This window comes from Perca fluviatilis, chromosome 3, assembly GCF_010015445.1.
Source record: "Perca fluviatilis chromosome 3, GENO_Pfluv_1.0, whole genome shotgun sequence".
NCBI classification, from domain to species: Eukaryota; Metazoa; Chordata; class Actinopteri; order Perciformes; family Percidae; genus Perca; species Perca fluviatilis.
In genome coordinates, this window is record NC_053114.1 from 29402035 (window position 1) to 29428127 (window position 26093).

Below are 26093 nucleotides of genomic sequence, written 5' to 3' on the forward strand. Positions count from 1 at the left end.
TTGCATTATCCAAGAAAATATTTTATTTTACTATTGTACATTGTGGAGCTAGTTAGGAGTGGCCACTTATGTGTGTACAGTACGCTCGGAGCTTGGGGGAAACAGCTAAATTATTTCATGTTTGTCATGAGTGAGAGTCTGTGAAGGCAAAAAAAAAAAGTATTATACTTTACTTGTAAGTGAAATCCCCAGAGAAAGGGAAACAACAAAAAACAAAAATGTACAACATCTTAAATAAGCCTTCCATCTAGTAATAGTCAATCTGCCAATCATATATCTTCATATAACATTTTGAAAATACCATAGGGCTCACATTTTTTTCAACTTACATTAGAAAAAAGCAAATTGTGTAAAACCTTGGCTTATTAAGCTAAATGAACTTCTCATGACAGCTTGGAATGTGCAAATATCAGCTGTCAGAGAAAAACACAGAGTGTACTTTAGGTTTATATAAAAAAGAAAATAGAAAATATAAGATGAAATGTGTCCGTTATGAGATGAGGTACTGGGGATGTTTAGATCTTCACCCCTGGCTGGGACAGTTGGCAGGTGGTAATGTCTGGCAGGGTTATCGAGGTTGACATAACGTGGGCGAGGGAACAACCTGGTTGCCACAGTAAAGAGGACAACGCCGCGGCGTTCCAGGTGTTGGTTGCCCATGGCTACTGTGTGGGAGCGCTAGAAGTCCAGGTGTTTGTTGCCGGAAGTGCCAGAGCCACAGCCCGAAGCCACCATGACCGCTCCGGCCAGCTCCCCCCTGCTCACACGACTCACCGTCTCAGACAAGTCTGGAGGCAAATGCATTCTCTACAGAAACCAGAGAGAGAGAGAGAGAGAGAGAGAGGAACACAGAGGGAGGACAGGAGGGGGGACAGAGTATTAGATCAGCTTGTATGGAGAAAAAAAGAAAACACTACAGTGGATCAACATACAGTAGACGGTACACTTCAGTGATGTTTATTCACAGAGAGCCATGTTGGGTTGAAATTGCATTAGTTGCTTCAGCACTCCCCTCAGCACTGGCAATGTAGAGTAAACCTGCTAGCGTGCTGCTAAATGCTTCAGAGAGCTTTAGGTCTGTTACAGCTCACAGGGAATGTGTGTCTTTTGAGAAGTTGTGTATGGGACACAACAGCATGCATTTATGAGGTGAGGTCAAAGAAAGTGTGTGTTCAGACACAAATGTGAATGCAAAATCTGGATGTGTTTGCACTTGTGTTGATTTGCTGAGTTGGTAACACAACTGATTATGTTCAGCTAATACCAGAGTCATTAGAATCAAGACCTTTAGCTGTTTCGTAGCTTATCTATGGAGCAGCCCTGTGCCAACTCAAAGCACAAAGACGCTAAGAGGTTAATGAGGGCCACTCATGTAAAGCCCCCTAACATCAACACGCTAACTACTATAAAGCTTAAGAGGGGCTACACTGCACTGGTCTCTCCACAAGCGGCTAGAAAGGCCGCCAATGGCACTCCGTGAACAGAGTCTTAAAGAGGTGCTGAGAGCGTGAGAGGAGGTGAAGTACCTCCAAGTGAGTCAAGTGTGCGCCCAACAATGGTGTTGAGTAGCATGTTGTTCGAGTGTCTATCGAGGAAGTTAAATCAGAATACAGGCATCCCGGGTACAAGAGAAGTTAAACCCTGTAATTTGCCCCTGAAAGAATCTGCCATGACATATGACACCCGCTGGTCAAAGCCTTTGCTATAAACCCCACCCCAGCCCTCAACACCTTCCCTGCCCGCCACATCCTTACCCCCTCCAGACATGGAACTTTAGGAGAGCCCTTCCACTCCCACAGATACTTATCTTTTTCTTAATGACTAGGTGCTTGGGTACAGGGTTTAACAGCATCATTACTAAGAGATAATTCAGGACTACGCAACACTCTGTATCCCTCTAGGGTAGACTACTTCCACCCCACGCTTAATACCAGTTTTTTTTAAGGAACATTGAAACTTCTCAGTCTGAACTGCAAAATGTTCACGTCTGATATGAAGCCTTGTGCTCCGGCTACTGTCGCTAACAGGTCAGAGGCGCGTCAAGCGGTCTCTTTTCTGTTCAACACATTGCCTTTGTGCGAGTGTCAGTAGACCGTTTATCAAGCAAGTAGAGGAAACAAGAGCAGTAGTCTTCATGCAGCCCTTTTTTACCTGGGGCAGGTGAGCTCGGAGACATTGTGAAGGACCTATAATTTAATGTCAGATGGTAAAGGTAAGGTTACAAAGGACTTCTAGAGGCACGGACGGAAAATCCTACTGCGAGAAAAGACAAGAAATACATAATGAGCATAGAATAACTCTTGTGACACCACAAGAAGAATGATCAAGTTGGAAGAAACATGATAAATTAGTTAAACTTCTTTTTGTAAAACTCTTTCTCTTACTCCCTCTCCCTCACGCGCACACATACACGCACGCATGCACACACACACACACACACACACACACACACACATGCACACACACATATATTGGCCTTGAGGGGGCCTCCAGAAGCTCCAGCTTCCACCCCTGCCAAACCTCACCTGTGTAACCTTTCGTGTCTTCAGCTCACTCGAGTGTGATTGAAAAAGAAAAACAATGCATTGATCAAGCCTGGACTCAGTCCTGCTTAGTGCACTGCAGCGGAAACGCGGTAGAGAGAGGGGTAGGAGAAAAATCAATCACATATACATCACCCTCAGTGGGTGAGTAAAAAAAAAAAAAGACATCACACCGTTGTCTGGCTGTCACGCACCCACGGGCCTGGCTATACCGTGTCTGTTTGGCTCTGAGCTCTGTGAACACACTGAGCATGTGCAGAGCGAAGGTCAAAGCAATCCAGAAGTGCAGCTCAGCTCCTCTAACCTTTGAGTTCAGGGGCATATGGGAACAATCAATACTAACATCAAAGTTGGAGGGAGGAGCAGACATAACCAATCGATCTGACACAGAGGGAAGAGGGAGCCTAGTAACAGTCAGCAACCACCCGGCACATTATTGACAGCCAATATTAGGGCTGATAACTGTTATTGGTTATCAGGGCCATGAAAACTTACTTCACATTCAGTTCCACCTCAAATAAACTACTTTCATACCACTGCTAATGCAGGTTAACTGGATGAGGACAATCCAAGAAAAATATTATATTATTATATATTAAACTCTTTTTCAACCCCAATTTGGAAATTTACACCCAAATATGTTGATGGCAGCCAACTGCGAGGCTGCCATCAACATTTGCATTGACACCAAATGAATAGAGGTCAGTGTCGGACTCAGACAGACATAACCAGGGAGGCTCTAAGTCTGCTTCCCTACGACCTGCACACTCCATGATGTAAACAAGGACATCCGGAAAACCCTCAGAGGCATAGTGGGGTGGATGTGTGTGTGTGAAGTCTTTCTCTGCTGCCTGGCAACCTTCACAAGGGTGGAGAAAGAGGAAAAAAATAAGAGAGGTGGGGGTGTTGGATGGGTGGATGGCGGGAAAATAGACCATTGGCTGTGGTGCATTGGTGGAGGGGGGGGGGAGTTGTGAAAATGGATGTGTGCCACAATGTTAGTGTGAGTATGTGTGTGAGAGTGAGTGTGCGTTTGAGTTGGGATGTTAGTGTTCCCTCCCTGGTGGCGGGCAGGGGTAAAGGTCTGTGGTTCAGCTCCACTCCACAGCCAGAGGGGCTGGGGACATGCTGGCAACAGGGTGAGGGGTGACAAAGCTCCGAACGACTGCTAAGCACTTGAAATGAGCCCTCAGGGCCGGCCCACAGACTAGCTTTGCCTAAGAGGGTTACTAATATCACCCCACAATGGACAATTCCCTTCAGCTTACTAACCACCCCAAAGACCCGGTTCTTAAGGAATATGGTGTTTCATGCTGCTCGTAACCAGTTGTTCACAATCTCCACATACACCAGTGGTTGTTTGTAGATATCACATCAGTGCATTATGGCTGGTTTTTAAGGTTTTTATTACATTTTGGTTCTGAGTATAGGAATGTTATGTAAGTGCATTATATTCCAAGATACAAACGGACCACTTTTTCCAACTGGAGCTTAAACAGGACCTACTCACACAAAGCAGCACCATCAAAGGCATTCCACTGGTGGTAACGGCTTGCTAATGACTGGAGTATTAGGTGCTAATTTAACGAGTCATTTCTTCCATAGAGTTTTAGCCACACTTTCAAATGGCCCGTGTCAATGTACAGCTTAGAACTATGGGAAACCCAACACCTTGTTGGAACATTTGACGACTGGTCTGGCTGTTCCAATCAGATTAGCCAATGTTGTAACATGCTCATGGAAGCGACATGATATTTACCATAAACACCTACTTAACACAATTATTGTTGTAATTTCGTCAGCATATTATACGCTCTATCAAGTCAGTGAAATGAGAGAAACCAAACTTTGTATCACTAAGTTGAAGTCATTACAATCACAGAGGAAATGTCAATAAAGCAATCTGGCTATATGCTGTCAATGCATGAATAAGAAATTCCAGTTATCGTATTGTTGCAGAACACATTATATTTTAAAAAATATAGTTTGAATGGATTTATATACCACAAGTCCAGTATTCATGGACAGTGGTCACATTAGAGGTGATACCTTTTGCCAATTCAATTTCCCTGAGCAGCACAGCTGCAGTGCAGCCACTGTAAACTAATGTGTACGTCTGTCCATGACAACAGGTCAATGTCCTCCATTTCCAGTCCCATTTCTACAACCATTCAAGGGTCAAAATGGTAGCAGAATGAAATTGGTAGAAATTTCCCAGACTTGCTGGTCTATCCAGTCACTAAACTAAGCAAAATCACCTCCCAGTGCCGTAATCCCTCACACCTCTAAAGTTACACTGCACTGTGTGGGAAATCATTTGCTGAACCTATAGGAACTAGTTCTAACTTCTGCACACCAAAATCCACATAATTAAGTGATGTGCTTTTCTATTGGAGAAGCAAATTATCATCACATTTAGGTGGAAAACTTCCCAAAATACTTCCGCTACCTTACCAGAAAAAATGCAGAAACAACCCAGCATAAATCCCATCACTTTGGTAATTCTAGCCCACCTGCACCTAACAAAAGCTGAGAAGAAGCTCTTCCTTCCTCTTCTTTTGTGGTAACAAAGAGTGCAACACGATCCCTGACCTTGCTCTAACAATAACCTGTTGACTAGGGATGTTTTTATTCCTCAAACTTTTTAGTGTTCTTTCATTTATCTTCCTCATTGTTTCGCACAAATGTGATTATTCTTTTTTCAAATAAATGCCAATACATTTATTTTTTTTGTCAGGGCATTTTTGGACCATTATACTGCATCCCTCAGCATCAGCTGAATTCGTCAAGTATAACATTTGACATAATATGTAAGGATTGGTTACATTTCCCAACTACGCTATCCTGTTGACATGCAAATAATGTAAACGGAAATGTTTAGTGAGTAAAGGACGGGCATAAGAAAAGAGTATAAGATTGACAGGAGAAGAACACAAATTTAAACTACACTGGAGCTCATCTCCAGTTTCTTTTTCGTAATTGGGTGATTGTCACCTGCTCGCCATGTCACCTGCTGCCTGATCCAGGATAATCTGAGAGGCAGGCTTACAGACAGTAAGGCGGACTGACAGATACAGGCTCCTCATCTCTTCTGCTTCATGGCTAATGCATCTGACAGAGTAGGCAGCAGGCAGGCAGAAGGATGAGTAAGCATTTTGAGTGTAATTATATTCCCAAACACTGGAAGAATAGGAGGGGACTAATAACTGACTGAATTCCATTAAAGTGAGCATGTCCAAACAGGAAATTGATTAACTGACAATATTTCAAGGTTTTTTAATACCTAATGGAATGTTTATTCATGTTAATAGCTAGCTCCTCACTTACCCTTCACGCTCCACAGACTGATGTAAAACAGCATTGGATAGTATCTGTCATGTTACTAAACATGACATGCATGGGAATCAGTTAGCTCCGCGAAGCTTCTGAATAACCAAATGGACAAACAAGGGCCAAAGTGTAACTGCGCTGTAACACAACAACTTGACTTGTTATCTCCGTCGTCATCATCTTCAACTGAACCCTCCTCTGGGGGCCTCTGCGCGGGCCTGTCAAAAGCTTTGACAAGGGAAGCAGCGTGGGGCCATTTTGTCTCTTTTCAGTTCGGTTTTGCTTCTCTTTGGAGGGCAGTGTTGGTATGGACCGTGGGCGTTGTAGGGTGAGTAGGCGAGGGCACATTGACCCCGGTGGTGGTGGGTAGTAAGGGGGGGTTAGTTGGTGTTATGGACTTGGGCACAGTCAGGAAGTGCTGGTCCGCCCTGGAGTGACATGGTGCCTGGGGAGAAAGGGAGGGGGATGTAGGGCATAGAGTACAAACATGTCTAAGTGCTGCCTTCACTACAGATAGGCCCATTGCAAAGAGCGCAGCTGCATGGGTTATGACAGCATATCTGGGGGACCTCTTGTGCCCTCTGCCCCTCAAACACACATTTTACACCTCAAGCCATGACTCTGATATAAACGTCCTCAGGTGAAAACACCACTGACACTTTTGGTAAAAGCAGGTTTTCTAGTGCTACATATATGCCCTTCTATAATAATCACACTTGGGAGAAAATGTCTACATATCAATTTATTTAATCTCAAAAAAAGGCTATAGCTTAACCCACTATTCAACTTTCTATAGGCAATGTAGCCCATTTCCTCATTATAATCAAGTTTTTAGGCCACTTTGAGTGTTAAGGTTTTTTAATAAAATGATCATACCACTGCACAGAACAGTTTGAGCAATCAACTGACTTTAAATACTTAAACAATGTAAGTAATGGTTTAAAGGAATCGACATTTTGAGACATACTGTACGCTTACTTGCAGAGTGAGATGAGAAGATGGACACCATCTCATATCTGTCCTTTAAATATGAAGCTGGATCAGGCGGACAGTTAGCTTAGCGTAGCATAAAGACTGGAAATTGGGGGAAGGAGCTGGCCTGGCTCTGTCCAAGGGTAACAAAATCTGCCTACCTACTATTAAAGCTAACTACTTGACAATTTATATCTTGTTTGTTTAATCCATTCAAAAGCGAAGTGTAAAAACAACACATTGTGGTTTTTAGATGGATTTTGTGCAAAACTACTTCTTGGCTGGTAGTAGTGACTTCCTAGAGTCTCCACCGCTGGTTGCCTGGCAACCTTACCGCAACGACATGATAAAAAAACGAATAAGCGTATTTACCAAAATGTCGAAACGTTCCTTTAAGATCACTGTCCTAACTGGCTCTGTCACTGCTTTAGTCACCAAAAAATAAAAGCCAGAGTATTACCATGGATATTTTGACATGTATTATTCATTATTTTATCGTGTTGCACTCAGTCTACAAGTGCATACAACCATGTACAAAAGCAGACAGACACACACTGCCACTTGCCTATGCATGTGTCACACAGAGGTATTTACAACATGAGTGCACTAAGCCGGCCAGTACAACTAGGGTTTCCTGAACCCAGCCTGCCTTCCAACAGAACACCTTATTTCTACTGTTGTCTCCTTTTTTGCACTGTGATGGAGTTCAGGCAGTTTACCGGCATAACATTTGGCAAAGCGAAAGGTCGTCTGGAGGTTACTGTGTCAGCCTGGGTAAGTGGCTGACCCCTTAGCAGGGGTGGGGGCGACCACACTCACTGAGGAATAGTTTGTTGTTGTGTGAGCAAAAGACAAGTATGGAATAGGGCACACCAGACCTGGATATACTAGGACAGAAGGGCGAGGATGACAACATCTTATCTGCCATTTGAAATATTTCCAAGATCAACATGATGACGTTAAAGCTCTCCACAAGTCTGTAAACCTCATCTCCAGCCACCTGCTTACTAGTACTGATCTTGCAGTTTTATGACATTGTAAGACCCAAACTGAGAACATAGCAAAAAAAACAATACAAACTTTTTTCTGCTGGCTTGGTGCCACAATGACCAGCGCAAAATAGCATATAGTATATACTCTGTTTACTCATCAGTAAAGGAGATTGACCATAGAGCAGGAGAGGTGCAGTTGTGTTTAAGCATCACTGATAAATTATTTTACGTTTGGGATCATATACTCAAATTCAACAGCTTATAATCTACAGAAACTATTCAAGCAATCACATGGAACACACATACATCTAGGATGCAGATATGAACCGGCATTCATGGAGCTAATGTCTTTGAGGATTTCTATATCATCCCTCAGCAAAAAATAGAAGAAAGTAAACAGAAGAATATTGAAGAGAAAGAAGTGACTATACATTCTTTGTAACTCAAGATTAATCAGGAACAAACTTTATTTTCATGTCTATGAGAAGTGAAGGGGACAGTAAATGAACGACGCAAAATCAATTGATGTTGACCTGTTAGGTGAGTATACCTAAGAAAGATCTGTGCACATTTATTCAAAATGTATTAATCTATTAAAACACTTGTGCTGATGTGTTTGTAATACTTTTGATGTCATTGTGGTTGTACGTATGCGTGAGAGTGTGTGTGTGTGTGTGTGTGTGTGTGTGTATGTTTGCATGCATCCGTGTCTGTTAGTCTGCCCGGATGAATAAAGGGGGGTGGGTATAATCCATCACCAGTTGATAGTCCTCACAAAAAAAGGAGCCCTTTTTGCTGAGAGGACAGCCCTTGTGTGGACAAAGACCACCATACTGGGGACTTCATAGGACCCAGCTGAAAAGGTGTTGCCCAGAGTAACCCCATTCACATTAACAGGCATGCTGGCCAAAGCCAGTCATTACTGCTGACTTGGACCAGCCAGGCCACACATAGACCAGCCTAGAGCCTCTAAGGCCATTCACTCCACATCAGCCCACAGGCAAACGGCCTGAACTCTGCCACTGGGCAGCATCTAGAATTGTTACCATTCTATTGGACTGTCTGTCTTGAAAGCTTCAATATATGCAGCCTTTGAGTAAATTTATAAAAAGCATGAATATACAGTTTTAAAGGGAAAGAGTCTTTGCCTATTCATTAAAATGTGGCAAGAATGTGGCAATGTCAAAACAATAATAATAATAATAATAATTAATAATAGCAATAATAATAATAATAATTTATAATTGCTTCAGTATCTAGTTAATCTGGGCTTTTAACTAAAAAAGGTGTTCCAATATGTTATCTCAGGTAATAAACAGCAGCTAGGGAACTTCACTTAGACTTTTAATTATAATTAGAGGAATACACCACCGTTTGTTGAAATAGGGCTTATCATGGTCTCCCCTGGCTGTAGATAGGTGGGCCAACACATTTTTTGTCTCAGTGCAAGTAATTAGTTTGTTTTTTTTGTCTTTTGTTGGCTCACTTTTACTCACGACATGCTAACCGGCAACATAGGAGTCCATTCACTATGCTAAGCTAACTAGCGGCGGCGCTGCCGGTGTTGCACCGGACTAAAACGATGCATGCACAAAAAATGCGTTGGCCCACCTATCTACAGCTAGGGGAGACCGTGATAAGCCCTATTTCAACAAACGGTGGCGTATCTCTTTAAGATGAGACACATAAGAACTTGAGGTGCTACAGAATAATACATTTGCCACGACTATTTTCCCATGGACAGCCAACAGCTGTGTGACTAATAGTGTTCCTGCAGACGTGCGTCTCAACTAACAACTTTCCAGAGCACTAAGAACTTTCCAACTTGAATGACAATATCTTGGAGTAAAAAAAAAAAAAAAAACATAACATAAAAGAAATGAGTTTGATTAATAAGAACAAATACAAAGGTACTGGAAAACATTATACGGCATTTCTTATGAGATGTTTTATATTTAGTCTTGAAACGGGCTCAGGTATTTACATCTAGTCGTCATCAGTCTACCACTGTTATTTGTGACACTCTGAAATGAGGGTCACCTCTTTCACAGTTACACAGTGAAATGATGTGAGAACACAGCTGATGTGCTCCCAGTGGACTGGAACCCCTGGGGGCTGAAATGCTTGGTTCCACTAATCCACTGAACTCCTAAAGGCACTCTGGAAAACCCAAATCTGACCTATTCTCTGTCTCCACTCTGATGCAACTTGCAGTACAACAGAAAAAAGCAGGCAGAGAGGAAAAGCCGAGCCAAGAGGGACAAAATACTAAACAGAAATGTTGAAACTTCCTGGATAAAAATCTTCAATCTCAGTTCAATGTAGCTACTTAAACTTGACCTCAGTCTCCTACCCCCCGCCTTCTCTCTTCCCCTATTTGTCCTCCACCCTCACCCCAACTCCACCTCTGCTCTTCTCTCCAGTATGCTCCCTGTGGGCAGGTGGTTGTGTAAATTTAGCCACAGCTAGGTGAGGTGCTTCCTGGGTAGACTGTTGGCAAAGCCACCTTTAGGGTGTTCAAGATGTCAAAGGGAATGAGACATCACCTTGGCTGCCCTGTCAAAAAATTCACCACCTTTCATTTCCCCCGTTACCTCTAGGTCCTAGAAGCACTGTGGGTGACGGGGAATTCTTGTTTTGTGTTTTCTAATTTTGCCTGAAACACATTACCTAACCTAGAGCGCTGGCTGAGTGTTAATTGTGAAGCATTACTAAAGCCATTAAAACAGTGAGCCAGGGCCTGGGGAGGATGCATGGTAAAGTAAAAAAATTAGAGAGACAATGCTAAATGCATGCAATATCCTTTCTGCAAGTGACCCCTATAAGAGGAGGCACTACAGAGAATGTAGTTTTTAAGAAAAGATAATGTGGCATGAACAGAATTTACAGATACATTGTCAAATCATAATGAATTCGCAATTTGTACACATTAGTAAAAGGAGACCAAATACTTCATTCATAGAAGAATTGTTACAACATTTGAGACTTGTTACAACGTTTGAGAATGCAGACTTTTTTTCACAAGGTCTTTAATGAAACATAATATTTAATATCAAATGTCTGATGTTTTTTGGTAAATGTCATAGTCCATTCCAGCATATTATAATTTCCCCTAAATGTGTTTCAGAGTTGATTGGAAATGAAGGAATAATCAATAGCAAAACAAAGTTTATCTGCAGGTAGCAAGCTGCAGTACCAGTTTGGTTAGTAAGGTGACTATCAATCGAAATAACTATGCCATTCCTTTCCTAATTTTACAAAACTGCATCTGACAAAATTAACAGAATGGATGATTTTCAGTCCAAAAGTCAGTCAAAAATGTTGCTCAAATGTTCTGTAATTACTGAGCCTTTCATTTTGTGGTAGTTTCTGGAAACAGTTTTAAAAGAAAAGTGGAAGCCTTTCTGTGGAGTGCAATTATGTTCTATGAAGTAGAGTTTAAAATAAAAAAGTAAGAGTGCGCACAGAGATGGCTGGAGAGGGCTGCGGAGTTGAAAAGAATAACAAAATTGGAAAGCGTTCCAAATGTGACTATCAGCTTCTTCATTCTCCCCGATGTCAAGTTAGGCGTTTTGCTGGGAAATGGGCGGCCTGCCAAATTGGGGCCAAGTCAGAGTTGTCAGGGGATTACAGTTCTGCCTTGCTCACTGCAGGGGGTGCGGAGTGGGCCTCAATTACCCTGGAGCGGCGTGTTTGATTTGGCCCGGCACTTTTGGGGACAGACCAAAAGCTGAATAATGCACCATTAGCAACTCAAAATCCTGCCCTAAAATGAGTCCACTTATGCATCACATACAGTAATTGTGTGTCTATCAAAGGCTGGCAGGTCTACACCAATTACCCTGATAACAACAAAACAATCTATGCATAATATTATCTGCTGCACACCTGTGGGCAGCCTCAAACGTCCAAGCTTCCCGGATTAAAACTTCTACATCTCATTCAAAGTCTGTCATCAACACACTGCGGAGAAATGAAGTGTCAACTTTAGAGTGCCTAAACACGATGCAACGTTGTTCTAAGATAATACGGGGGGACAAGTGTGATGGAAGAACTGTTTGTTTTTACAAATATGGGAGATGGCAGAAAGAGAGACAGTGTGAGAGAGGAGAGAGGGAGGGAGATCCCCCTACTCTGGCTACAGTTGGAGCTGTGCAATTGAATTTCACAGGATATGAGGCAGCAAATGGCATGTAAAGGCTGACACGTTAGACGGTTGCTGCCACACGGGCCAGACAGATAAGGGAGGTGTAAGTGAAATCATTAGGTAACTCTGTAGGACATCAGGGGCAGTTTGAGGTTGGCAGGGGGCTATGAGAGCCAGAGGTCCTCCTTGAGCTCCATTGAACACCCACTCAGCCTGATATACATGCACTTACAAACACACAGGGAAAATCACTTATACAAACACAATCCGCAAGACAAACAAGGACTGAAGACAGAGACAGGCCAACAAGCAAGCACTGTTTATTTCCCTTTCTACCCATAAATACAAGCACATGAACACACACAAGGATATGTGCGCATACACGCGCACGCACACACGCACACACACACACACACACACACACACACACACACACACACACACACACACACACACACACACACACACACACACACACACACACACACACACACACACACACACACACACACACACACCACTTCAAACTGCAGACGCCTCATTGAGGTATCAGCCCCTGTGATTGTGTTTGTCCACCTGGGTATGAAAGAGCCATTCTGGCCTGTGTGGAGGAACAGCAGTGTGGTATAGCTCAAGCCGGAGCCCAGCTAGGCTACGTCTGTCTCAGGCTCTCAGGGAGGGGAGCAGCCAAGTGTGGATGCACCTCATTACCTCACTCATCCACACACCAATTACCCCTAAATAAATACACCCAGCCCACAGGCAGCAACAATGACATCCAGCCTGAAAGGGAAGAAAGGACGCCGTTCAGAAAGCATTTGCACGCACAGAAAAGTGCTGTTGGATAATGATGAAAAAAAAGTACAGAGAAAAGAAGCAAAAAGAAGGACATGCGGGGGGCTCCAAGTCTTTTAAACCGCTCAAAGACGAGACGGAGAAAGAGAAAGAATGAAACAAACACCGAGCAAGCAGAGTGAAGTGATTCAGAAAATGATAATTTCTTGCTAAATTTCACCCAACACATCCGCAAGTGATTGTTGTGGCGGGGGAGGGGCAAAGTTTAATTGTTTTAATGCGTGCAGCCATGAGACAGCTCTGCTGCGGACTAAAATGGTGATCACTGTAGAGCCGACAGATATTTTCATGTAAGACAGACCGCTTGGGGTAACGGTAACAGCAGTGTGTTCGAAGGCCAAAGAACATTAGCTAAAATGAGAATGAACTTGCAGCCAAAGAGCTCGATCCCCAGAAAGGCCGACGAAATATGGCAGGCCGCATGACATGTGACAAGGAACACTCCGAAGGAATAGACTTTTTGGCCGCCCCGCAAAATATGAGAAAACATTTTAAGCTGTTAACAGTTAAAAGTCTCTGTCACTGGAGTGAGAAGGTGAGCGAAGGATGCAGAAAAGGTGTGTGGCAAAGAAAAGAAGACAGATGTGTTTTCAGGGAAGGGGGGCACAAGCGAGGAGTGGAAGCCAAGAGTTCCTTCATGCTCCCTCCCTCTCTCCCACCTCCCTCCATGTGGGATATTTCTGCATGAGTGACTCCGTCATACCTGGGGGACACAATGGTCTCTCTCTCTCTCTCTCCCCCAGTTGCTTCCTCCCTCTCCTCTTGTATGTCTGTTCTGTGACTAGGAAAGCCAAGCCTGGTTGGTCGTGTGGCACTGTGCTGCAAAAGAGCCTGAGGACTAAAGGAGCAAGTGACGGGCTGAATGAAATATTATCATCATTAGTAATATCTTGAAAAAATTCAAATCAATAAAAGTCCTTAACATGTAAAATTCTAAATCTCAATCGTGGAGCAACTTGTACAGTAAGTGAACCACTTTTCTCATGGCACCTGAAGGCAAAAGAGATGATTCACTTCCTCCTCTGACACCTGAACAGTCAGGTGATGGGTGGAACTTTAAGTCACTGTGGGTGGTGTGTAAGGGGGGGTGCATCAGAATAATTCTGGACAGGCTGCTCTCCAGTCACCAGGATGTACGAGCACATCCCAAACTTGAAAACAACCCACATGACCAGGGCCGACCGGTTCACCTGACCAGAGGCAGATTCCTGGTTTACAGAAACAACGACTGGGAACGTGTCAGTTTTCCACGCTGTTGATTCGGTGTAATAAACAGAAGATGATGGACGGAATGGAAGTGAAAGGAGCAGGTTTATTAGGATTCCTTCCTGATGGAGGGCTAATTGAGGGAGGGCACGCTGAGAACGTCAGGTGCCACAGGTGGGTGGAGTAGTGTTGACATGCTGTGGCAGCATAGTCAGGATTCCTGGTGTACAGCTCAACCCTCAGCTGGAATCAGACTGCATGGGAATCCCAGGCTCTTTCACATACAACACAAAAGGCAAGGCCTGTGAAGACCAACTGGTGTTTAACTAACACAGGTTCAGCTACTAAGATTGCCAGCTGGCCCTCAAAATCGAAGGGTCCCTTCACCCTTTCTCTCTTCTTCCTCTCTGCTTGACGTGGCCTGGAGGTTCCTTCTGTGAGCTCCAGTGTTTTTAATTTCCTGCACCCTACAACACTTACACGTGTTGTCAAGCTCTGAGCACCCTTCACACGCACTGACATACTGGGAACACATCATTGTCTGTAAGGTTTAGGTTTCCTGTTTTTATTTGATTAAGTTATTTAGGCGTGTTACAGCCATTACAATTATATGTAAATATGTTAAATGTGTTTAAATATAATATGGCAACCATATAAGGGAGCTCTCCAGCACAGGTGCAGGTGATCGGCACTGGATGAGCATACCGATTTTTTAACGTGTCATAGAACGTGTCGTGTCATGTGGAATTTGCCCGTTGTTTGTTTTGGATGAACAAATGTTAAAGAGCGTAGTAATTATTGAGTGCACACGTCCAACTAGCTATTCCCAGTCTAGCAATCCCTCTGCGACTTTTAGTGGCAAAAGTCACCAACGAGGCGCACATACGCATTTCAATACATCAATGGAAGATGCCCATGCATCTGAACCTCCTTGGTAGAAAGGTTTGCGTGACCTGTGAGATTTCACACGCTACCTGTGCCTGAGAAGAATGTACAGGAGATATGCAGGATCCTCGAGTACACACCCAAGGATGCTTGATGATCTGTAAAAAAACAGGAAATCAAGCAGCTTTTGTTTGTTTTCATGATCAACATGTCCTGTGGGCAGGATTCTGGCATGGCAGCCAGTTCTGTCTTTTACACACAACAAATGGAAATTATTTTACTCACTCATGATGAACTCAGTGACTGCGATTTGGAAATATAAACTTTCACTCACTAAAGGATTTTTGTTGTAGCTTTGAGACCATTGAGATATGGATAATATAAAAAAAAGGTCTGTGACACCTTACCACGACTTACAATAATGCACATATAATGGATTCTTATAAATGTATTTTACTAGAGCACATCCACATGTGTGCCAATGCATAGGACTCAAAAAAAGGTTAAAACTAGTTCAGCTGTTGCCACAATAAAATTCAATATAATCAATCAATGCACTGTGTTGGTCAATCAAAGGAAACATTCTAGGTAAATTATTGTGTAACACTTTTACTTCGCAAGTGCTAAGATAGAGGATGAAATGAGTGTCACTGTGATAACTTCTTTTTTTAATCAGTCCGGTAGATCCGATACATCGTAGATCTGTGGCAATGTGACGTCAATCTGAACAGTCACATCCCAAGCCATACAAGTTCTACAAAACCCATGACTTTTACATCACCGCAATGCAAGATTGATCAGAATTCTTTACTGGTGGTCTGATGTACATAACATTAGTGGTGCTAATAAGAAAGATGGGAGACGTCTCCAAAGAAAGTCATTATTAAAGTGTTTGCTCTCTCTTCTACTTCCTCATGCAAATTACATTCTGTTTGCTTCTATATGAGCATATCAGGTGAATGACAATTTGTTATGGTTTTTCTCAACATAATGATCCATTCAGGAGCATGACCTGTTGAGACAGGTATTGGTAAAGCTTGTTGTGTGAAAATAGGATTAGTATGCTGTCTGAAGTCTTAAGTGTATCAACTGTCAGAACGCATATAAATAAAACATCCTACATTAAAAAATACTTACTATACTAATATCTTACTTCTTCCTTCTCCAATGAGTGGGGGAATGTTTAAAATGTATGTCGAAAATATGCTCGTAAAATTTTTTTTATTTACAAGGCTGAGTTAGATAAACTACATAATTTTATCACTTTTAACACACATTATAAAAGCATGCCATCTATCCACTCAAAAGAATATCTCTGAAAAAGACTGAAACATTACTGATTTTTTTCATATACAGGGCTGTGGTAGGCACACTATGACATAACTCAGACTCAGATGTAACATTGGAGTGAGGAGAATTCTGTATGGTGTCAAATTAAAAATGATTGGGTTTCAATGAGCCATATCACAATGTAATCTAAAAATTTGACATGATGGCCCAATCTCAGAATTAGCAGGACAAAAACAGCGCATCCCAGTTATATGCGTCATATACATTGGCAAACACACTTACTTCATCTGCCAAATCCCTAAATTAACACCTTTTTGGTGAGAAAGCTCTATTTGGAACACGTCACACAAACACCACAGCTGGCATTCAAGGGTAAAATTAATTACTTCAGATACATGTGCTTCCTCTCAAAGTGGCAGACTTATTTGCATTGAGGAACATTCAGCAGAAGTAATCGATGCACACACAAAATACGGCCACCCAATGACCCCAGCCCCGTCTCAAAGTCCCTCCCCATCCCCGAAGCCCTGGCGGCTCATCCATGCATGGAGGAACAAACACAGGTAGCGAGAGCAAATCAGACTGCAACAAAACACAGAAACATGAATGGGAGGCATTACAATGATGGGCTGGATGCAGGACAATGAGCCCGACATTAAACAAACGGCAAATCCCAGGATGGGCTGCGGGAGTATGATACAGATTACAGGCACCTAGTCCCTGCCTGGGGAACAGGGGAGAGGGAGAAAAAAGGACACAATATTGCAATCTGACAGCTGACGTCTTCATATAAATGTATGAATTTACATTCCAATTAGAGGAAATTTACATCTTAATCACAGCGAGCAGTGTGTCGGTCCCTCAGTTAGTGTGTTGCTACGGTAATGAGGTGGGATGCTGCTGTGCTCTCTCATCCAGACAGTGATCTGTCAGCAGACGACACCTCCCTGTTATGAGGGAGCGGCACCCATAAATGCAACCGCCACCACAATCCGGTAATATCCGTTAAAATCTGTCTTAAATACCAACAAGGTGTGAGCTGCCACCCGAGGATAATATGCCAAATACGGAGTTTGAAAAACATCAAACATATCTTAAATACAGTGCACTGAACCAGGAGTGTCTTTAACTGTCACTCAAGTGACAAGCTTTCAGTACTCTATGGCATTCCATTTCTAATTTCCATACTAATGATGGGTATATTATCTTTAATGGTTTGACTTTGTTTTATGGCATTTGAAATGGATGGTGAAGCCGTCTGTGGAATTACTGAAACATATCATGTCATCAGATCACATGCTGCTGTGGTGCTAACAAAGGCAAAGTGAATGGGTGAGATGGAAGGATTGGGAATGTATCATCAATATCCTTCTGGTCATCATTTACATCACTGTACATCATACCAGCTCAACCTCAAGCAAAGCGCACAATGAGTCGATCAGAGGGCGTGTGTGTACTTGTGGGGAGAGAAAAAAGGCAGACAAGTGCAGACAGTTGACAGGAAACGGTAAAAGTCTGCTAAAAGAAAAACTTGTTCAAGTTTGTAAAGTCATTTTGAGGACACTTGTTGTGGTTTAGTTCAATTAGCAGACAAGAGCTGCTGGTTTGAGGTTTTGGATGTGAAACCACACAGGCACGTCTAAAGCGTAGGCAGGGTCCTTTTATAAGCTCACATTTAAAGAACATATGTCACAATGCATCAATTTTAATGAGTCCAGAAAAGGGACTATTTAATGAAAAGCTTCAGCATTGAAACTTTGCTGAAACAACTTAAATCCAGTGGAATCATTTAGTTGTAGAGCAGCACTGATTGCTGACAATGCAATCAGGAGGAGCAGATTAGCTACCACCACATAGGAAAGCACATAAATCAGTTTAACACAGTCCTTAGCCATCTTCACGCTTGACTTTAATACAGGGATGTGTGAACAAAAAATTGGAGGTAAATGAGGCATGGCTTCTTTATCACCTACCTCGTAGCCAATCGGGCCTCTCCCGTCAGAGACAGTGCTCTAATGGCTGATATCTATGGAAGCAGCCTATTACTGGATACTGCCTGTAATTAAGACAAGTCAGATTACACCAGGCCAGTGCCTCCTCTCTGATATGTAGGCTGCCATTAAGGCCAGAAGGGTTGATGCGCTTGTACACTGCATTGAGAAAAGATAGAAGGCTCATGTGTTTTAAAAAAAAAAAAAAAAAAGAAATGTTGCGTGTCCACAGTTGGTGTCGGATGCGTCCCCAAACATCACATGGGGTGATGTGTGGGGCGTGGCTGGGATTCCACTTTAGCCTGCAGGGTGTTTGGCACTTATCTTGCATATTCTTAGCTTGCAGATTGATTCCCATGGCGGTGCTGCTATGTCTGTGCACTTCTGTCCGACCATCCAAATGAGCTTGCCTGACTTTTTTTCTTCTTTTTTTGGGGTGTGGGGTAGGGAGGTGGGGTTATTACAACATCTTAAAACAGGCACCAGCTTATAAAATGCCAAGCTGACTTTGTGTCTGGTAGCTGTGGAATAAAGGCTCTGAATGTAGAAAGAGTAACACTCTTTAAAAGCTCACTATGATTAAAAAAAGAGGAGACAGAGTGACGGGGAGAGAGAAAGAGGGAGTGAGTTTGAGATGGGAAAGCACTTTTTTCTGTACACAGAGTGACCTTGCTAACACTCTAACACTGCCTACTCTAATATTCACCACTACACATGCTTTTGTGCGCTATTCCTCGCCCATCTAAGCACGCAAACCCTCCTTTCAATACACACACTACTCATTATACAATTTCACTAGCCGGTTATCCAAGACTTGCATAAGCTTTAACACTCACAACATTCAAAGCGCACACAAACACAAAGATGCTTTATCTATTGAGAGGTGCAACAAATTCAGTGTACATATTTAATTATAATTTTGTGCATTACATGTCCTGCCTCCTTGCAAGACTTCTGTTGATGCAGAAAGCTCAAACGATGACTGCTGAATGTCAGAATGTTTTTAAGGATGTGCATCAAAGGAGGCTGTTAACTTTCATGTCCGATGAGAGTTATCTGGAGGATGTTCATTGGGATCTTTCATCTTGTTGAGGTAAGAAGGTAATTTCTGATATGCGTAAATTAAGACACTCAAGAAGTGAAAACTTTGATATGTGCAACACAGATATACAATATTACCGTCATACCTTCGAGTGAACAAACAATACAGAATTTCTTCAAACTTTTTCACTTAGCTTGTCTTACTTTTTGCCAAATAAAGTAAAGCAATGAAACAATGTTTAGGAAAGTTAAAACAAAACTAATGCTGTAACATTGCATAGGCATGTAAGGCTTCACTGTCAGGATTAAATGCATGCTAAACACACACACACACACACACACACACACACACACACACACACACACACACACACACACACACACACACACACACACACACACACACACACACACACACACACACACACGGTGGTTGATGAAGCAAGCGGACATGACGTCCCCATACAAACAGCCTGTGTAAGTGAGCGTACAACATCAGGCCATCAGATCACTTCCCTCTCCAAACATGAAGCCTTTAATAGATGTGAAACTCCAGGCCCTGGATCTTTTCACACCACTGAGTCGCAACTCACACAGAAGAACAGGAGGCAGAGGATAACAGAGCTAAAAAATAAAACAATGAACCAGACTCCATACACATGGCCATATATTTATGAGGGGATCATGCAGAAATGTACCTGATTTGATTTGATTCATACAAATCTTTCTAGACTTCACAGAAAATATACTTGTCTGAGAAAAAAAAAAAAGTCCCCGGGACTTGGGGGGTGGTGTTGGGGTTACGCGGGGGGGTCTAACGCTCCGAGGACCTTAGGCACGCTAGGGAGAGGTGAGCTGTCACCCCCCATTACGATCACTGCCTGAGCTCAAAAAGGGGGAGGGGTAGGAAGAGAACAGGCAAAAAAATAAAATAATACTGGTTCCTCGCTAACCGCCATCTAGAGCCATCCACGGGCCTCGGAACCCTCAGTCTACAACTGCCTCCTGGGAAACACTTGCACGCAAGTCCTCCTCACCCCTAGCTAGCGGTGGGGCAAAATATGTGTGTGGGAGGAGTAAAGGGAGGGGTTTCTGTGTGTAGAGTTGAGCTGTGTAAGCACAATGTATAGATTTTGCGTAACAAAAGGACAACTGTGCATGTTTTCTTACTTGCTTCAGAGTGAGGGGATATACTGATATGCAGTTTGGTTGGGTTAAGAAAAGGAAGTGATGCAGAGAGAGAAAGAGAGAGTATCTCAAAGCAATCCTTGTTGTTATTAAAGTTTAAAATAAGGGCAAAGAAAAGGCAAGAAGTGTCACAGGAGCACAATGTGGTAAGACTCCCACTAGAACTGCTTTTGGTAAGCAATAACTGACAGAATGTGTATACTTCAAAAGTACTTTTTTTAAATGATGTACAGGATGGTAGTGAAACTGCATAAAAAAATAATACTATCACGTCAGTCTGAGCACAGCAGAGACGTGACATGTTTTAGCTTATTATGTGACACATAGCATGGAATGCAATGTTATATGCCAGTGGAAAAGAAGCTTGCCTCAAATTTGACCTTTTGCTGCCTTTTGTGTGAGTTTGGGTGAGCACTGCTTAGGCGCATTCTGTTCCCCAGATCCCACTCCTAACACCCCTGTCACTCATCATCACTCATCATTGTTAGGGACAAAAGGAAAGTTTGGTTAAGCCACACACTGGAGTATTCTCCCACCCAGTGCCTCCCCCACCTTCGCACATTCACGTATGTGTGTTAGGTAGCGCGCACACGCACACACACACACACACACACACACACACACACACACACACACTGGACAAATGCACAACATGTTTTTCTAGCATTTTGCGGCATGAACACAAGACCACCGACTCAAACATGCACCTTAATTCGTGGATGGGGTTGCAAACATTTCGATAAGGCGCCATCACCTTGCCCTCTAACTTGCCTTTTGAAGTGCAGGCTTGTCCTTCGAATGCCCCTCTGACTCATCTGCTTAGTGTAATTAAAGTCTATTCAGGGCTCTATATGTGTCCTAACTATCCTCCATCATCTGGCCAGGCCTTTCAATAGCCACCTGTGAACTCTGAAGGACAGCGACGCTTGCCCTCATAAAATTCATGAGCACTGCTACATTCAACGGCCGGCAACTTTTCTCAATGGCCAACACCACTTTAAACAACTCTGTGTTGACTGTTGGGTGAATCCTTTTTAAATACAACCATATTCACAGTAGCAGGGGTTAAGTAGCTCCCGTGATTAGCTGCAACAAATGCCTTCATAGTGTGCTTGGAGATGAAGAGAAAGAAAGAGGATCAAGACACCCAATCTGTTTTCATCAAGCAAGGACTGATTGAGGGATTGCTGACGGAGAAAGCATTTAGAGAAAAAGTGTCCAACTGGTCTGGCATCTCTAAATCTACTTTTTTGTGATTCTAACAAATGAATAAAGCATGAGCACACATATTCTGTTGTGATGAGTCTACAAATGATGGACTCCTCACTATACCACTTTCTCACTCTCCTCACGTGGATAGGATTTCCAAAGACATTAGTCTGACGTAGTAAGAAACGAAAAAACAAGCCTTTACTAAATATTGACATTTGAATCGCAACCGTCACAGACATGACTGAGCGAAGTGAGTGTGTGATCTCCGAAAATGGCAGACATCAAAATTGGGGTTTACCTCCCTTAAACAAAGAAGCGTTTTTTGTCATATCTCTATAAAATAAATGTGTGTATGTGTCCATTCAACTCCCCTCTTTATCAAATGATGAAAAAAACAAACAAAACAAAAAAACATAGTTTTTCTGCCAAACTATTGAAGAGGAAGAAGTATAATAATGATAATAATAATCTGATAATTAGTGTGGACATCATCGCAATAGACACATTATTTGTGTTTTCAAATGTGTTCACATTAGAGAAATACATACACACACTCCTCCTCCTGACCCCCCTCAGGACACTGAGCAGTGAGAGTGTGGGAAAGTTATTTTTAGGACCCAAGCAGAGAGCCTTCCTAAGTTTGATGCTCCTGCTCCGGATCAACATTCCACCTTTGAACCACTCCGACCATGGAGCTGTTTGTGCCCATGATGGCAATTTTAACTTTCTGTGGACCAACAGCAGTGAGGGGACTGTTTTATTTTGGCTGGTTTGAAATTACACCAGCCAAAACAGGACAACCTTTTTTTTTTTGCTTCATCATATGTTTACTAGTTTGTATTAACAACAAAGTCCAAGTACTAGGTTTCCATGTAGGATCAAAAGAAAATGACGAACTGTTCTTGACTGTGAGGAAAAACAGTAGAGGTTGTGTACAGGATGAACACATTTACCACTCTTGCAAATAAACAAATTGTTTTTAGGACTTGAACAAAAGTGCATGGACCTAAGGCAAAATTGGGAGATAACGCAACAAAAACATTCAGAAGCCAAGGATACAGTGAAGACCCAGTTTATAAGCACCAGGGGGCCTATGGTTCCCCAGTCACTACCATTATGCTAATGGCGAGCCCTTTCTGAACACACTTACACATACCCTATAGTACCACAAGACCCCATGGATGTAGGGTGGCATGCAAGTTACAGCCTCTTTTCCAGTCTCTCTCTCTCTAATGGGAGCTGAAGACAACTAGGGCTACTTTAATCAGGTCTGAGTCCAATGTAGCCAGTACAGTCTGATGGGGGCTGAGTGGTGCATGGACCATGTTAAGGGTTCACTGCTCACTGATGAAACAGCTTCACTTCCAGGGCGAGTTCAGGCAGACCACACTCTTACTCAGTCTGGCAGGAGGAGCACATATGCCCTGTTTTGTTTTCCTTTAATACTTCCTGTTTGCAAGAAACGTTTCGGCATTGCGTTGATATAGTATAGAGGGCAGCACATTTGGCAAAGTCCCAGATATTCTCTTACTGCACTTTGACTGGACTAACAGCAAACACAACTGCTGCTACTTTCTCTCCCTAGGCGTTTGGCAATAAAACGATTTAATAAAAACGGCAATTTTTTTTTTAAAACTCATTGGGGACTGTCATAACCGGTGTCCTTAATGATTTCTGAACCTTGACTTTGTCAGAACAAGTACATCCTCCATGCCCAGTAAACTTGATTTCACATCAGATCACCTATGCCACTGTAGGGGGCCAAGTTTGCATTTCCAGCCATGAGAATCAGCAGATTCTTTATGAGATTTGGCATTTATGAAGTGGGTTTGATTTTTCTTAATCAATAGATTTAACAAAGATCAGTATTTAAGGAAGTCCACACACTTACCACAACACCACAACAAACAAACCCCCAAAACATGCAAACACTTGCACCCCCCACACACCCAAGACCCAGCAAAGAGACCTTACAAGCTGGGCCTTTTCAAACACACATGCACATTTGCAGAATAGATAAAATCCCTGTTAAATAATAGATGCAAATCTGATGTATGTTGTGAATATTGTTCGGCTGAGGGGTCCGATCGCGTGCCACTGACTGGCCTACACCCGGCTCTCTCTCTCTCTCTCTCCTTCTCATACATGCACAAACCATAAGCACACCTCATTCCGAAATGTGACAGAGGCTGGTGTGCACCAAGGGAGGAAATATAAATTATTCAATTGGAATATTATTCCAAAAGGTCCATTCTAATCTCATTGTGATTCCCAAGGCAGTTGTAGGAATTACAGGCAGATGTATGAAGAACCTAAGGATCTTTTACATGCTACTAATAGGTTCAAGACAGAAAGGCCTATTGTTTGTATTTAGTGTATTCACAGTCTGTGAATAGTTATTGTGATCCGCTAATGGAAGTAAATATTAAATGATCCGTTCAGTTCTTTCTTCATTTTAGTTTTTTTTTTTAATATTGGCTTTTTCTGATCTTTAGTACCAAGCATTATTTCAGACATGGGGAAGCAGATATACGACAAGGCATGGAATACAAACAAAGATATAAGCAAATACACAAACAAGCCCTGAGGACTGGGTCTCTGTCTAACTCATTCTGCATTCTACAATTCTTTCTTTCCCTCCCTTTTTATTTCTCTCTCAATAAAACGGTTTGGTGCCTCTGAGGAAAAGCCCTCATTTTAATTAGACCTGACCTGAGAATCACTTAACTGCTCCTCTCCGCTTATGCCTCCCCCCTCCTCTCCAAGCCTCGCTCTGTTCGTCACATAGGTCCATTAACACCCTTCCCTCGGCACCCACAGGCTTCAACAGGGGGCAGACACAGGCGTTGTCTTAAAGACGTTTTGAGGACATGCCAAGAAACATTAACCTACTCTATACACCTCCCTCGGACTCTTATAGTTTGGCTTCCTCTTCTCCTTAAGTCTTCTTCTACTCAGCACCATCGTCCTCTTCATCCCTCTTTTCTGCTATCTCTTTGCTTCCACTTAGCTTAAAAGTACACTTAGCTGGGTGAAGTCAAGTTCATGTCATGTGGGATGGAAGGTCACTGGACAACTTGAGATTTTTTTGTGATTGCAGAGTTGGTCGTGTGAGGGTTAAAAATACAGTGCATAGTCAAACTAGCACTATATCTATTAAATTAGCATTTGTGTTTGTGTTTGATGAGTGTCAAGGCCGATCAGATGCCAAAACAATGCACAGCAGTTTATAATACATTGAGAAAGTTTTTTACAACTCACATAGGCAATTATTATGTCTTTCATTACGGCGGTAAACAGTAGAAAAACGATGTTCATGTTACAGCTAATCTGTAAAAAATGTGTGCTTGCACCTCTTTGATTGGCAAAATTGACGTTTCGGCAAAAGTTGAGCCAGGGTCAACTTTTGTGTTTGTAATTCTGATTTGGATGTTAATGTGAACTGTATTTAGAAGTCATAAACTGTGAATTACAATAACCAACATCAATCAGTAGGTATGAATCTGCCTAGGACCTTTATCATTTAACCGACTCTCCAATGATGACTTCAAAATGACTATGTAAAATCAAAACATACAACATAAAACTGAAAGTTCCCAAGACCACAAAGTTTTCCTTAAAGCCAACAAATGTGTACAGACTGCACAGCCATCCAGAGACAGAGCTCGTCAGTGACGCCTCCAAAAAGCCTGTCTAAGATAAGACTAATTTGACACAAATCCCCGTCTTATACTGTATTTGACCCTGTGACCTGCCTCTGGCACCCCAGTACCCCACAGGCACATTGCCTGTCAGTTTAAAGGGTCAAACAAAGGTAAGGAGAATGTAATTGCGTACCACTTGCATTCTTCAGACCTTCATCCTCAAAGCATCTTGCATTGTGAAAGTAGTGACAGAAGACTGTGTCGGCTTAATATTAGCGAGTGAGAAAATTCTCGCACGCATTGCGTGACACCAATGTACCGGTACATGCGTTTCTCAATAAGTATGTACTTGTGCTGTTGCATGAATGTCAATATCTATGTGTTGGAGTAAGCAATGTTTGTGTATGTGTCTATGAGTATGTGTTAATCTTGTCTAAACACCTAACACTCCTCCACCTGCTCAGACAGAGCCATGGGTTAATTCTGGCTTCAGGCGTCACGTAATAACTGCTCATCAACCGCAGTTTGAACTCTTGGAAACGTCAGCCACTGTCATGGTAACCGTATCATAGAACCAACAGAACCTTTGATAGTTTGGGACGATCAAATTAGGAAAAAATGTAATAATACAAATAACTGAACACAAAAGTATTTCTTTACTGACAAAACCTATACTCTGTGTGCTGGTAAACATATTTTTTTTTTTCGCATTCCTGAGACGCTAGGTGATAGAGGTATGAGTCAAACAGCAGTTAAGAAATTAGTTACCAGCATGACTCCATGCACAGTTGGGGTGA

At 42.5% G+C, this 26093-nt stretch overlaps 1 protein-coding gene across 2 annotated transcripts in view; it reads right to left on the minus strand.

Moving 5' to 3' along the window:
- Window positions 1-26093, minus strand: part of elp4 (elongator acetyltransferase complex subunit 4) — a 59202-nt gene continuing 33109 nt past the window's right edge. Inside the window, exons 10-11 of one of the 2 annotated variants that reach the window (XR_005638738.1) lie at window positions 5871-6318; window positions 720-807 (exon numbers count right to left, since the gene is read on the minus strand). Coding sequence is in view for 1 of the 2 variants with exons in the window: in XM_039794467.1 (XP_039650401.1) it covers window positions 679-807 (129 nt within the window). In the remaining variant the exon portion in view is untranslated. Of the gene's footprint in view, window positions 808-5870; window positions 6319-26093 lie in introns of both variants that reach the window. The other variant, XM_039794467.1, reaches the window with a different exon arrangement.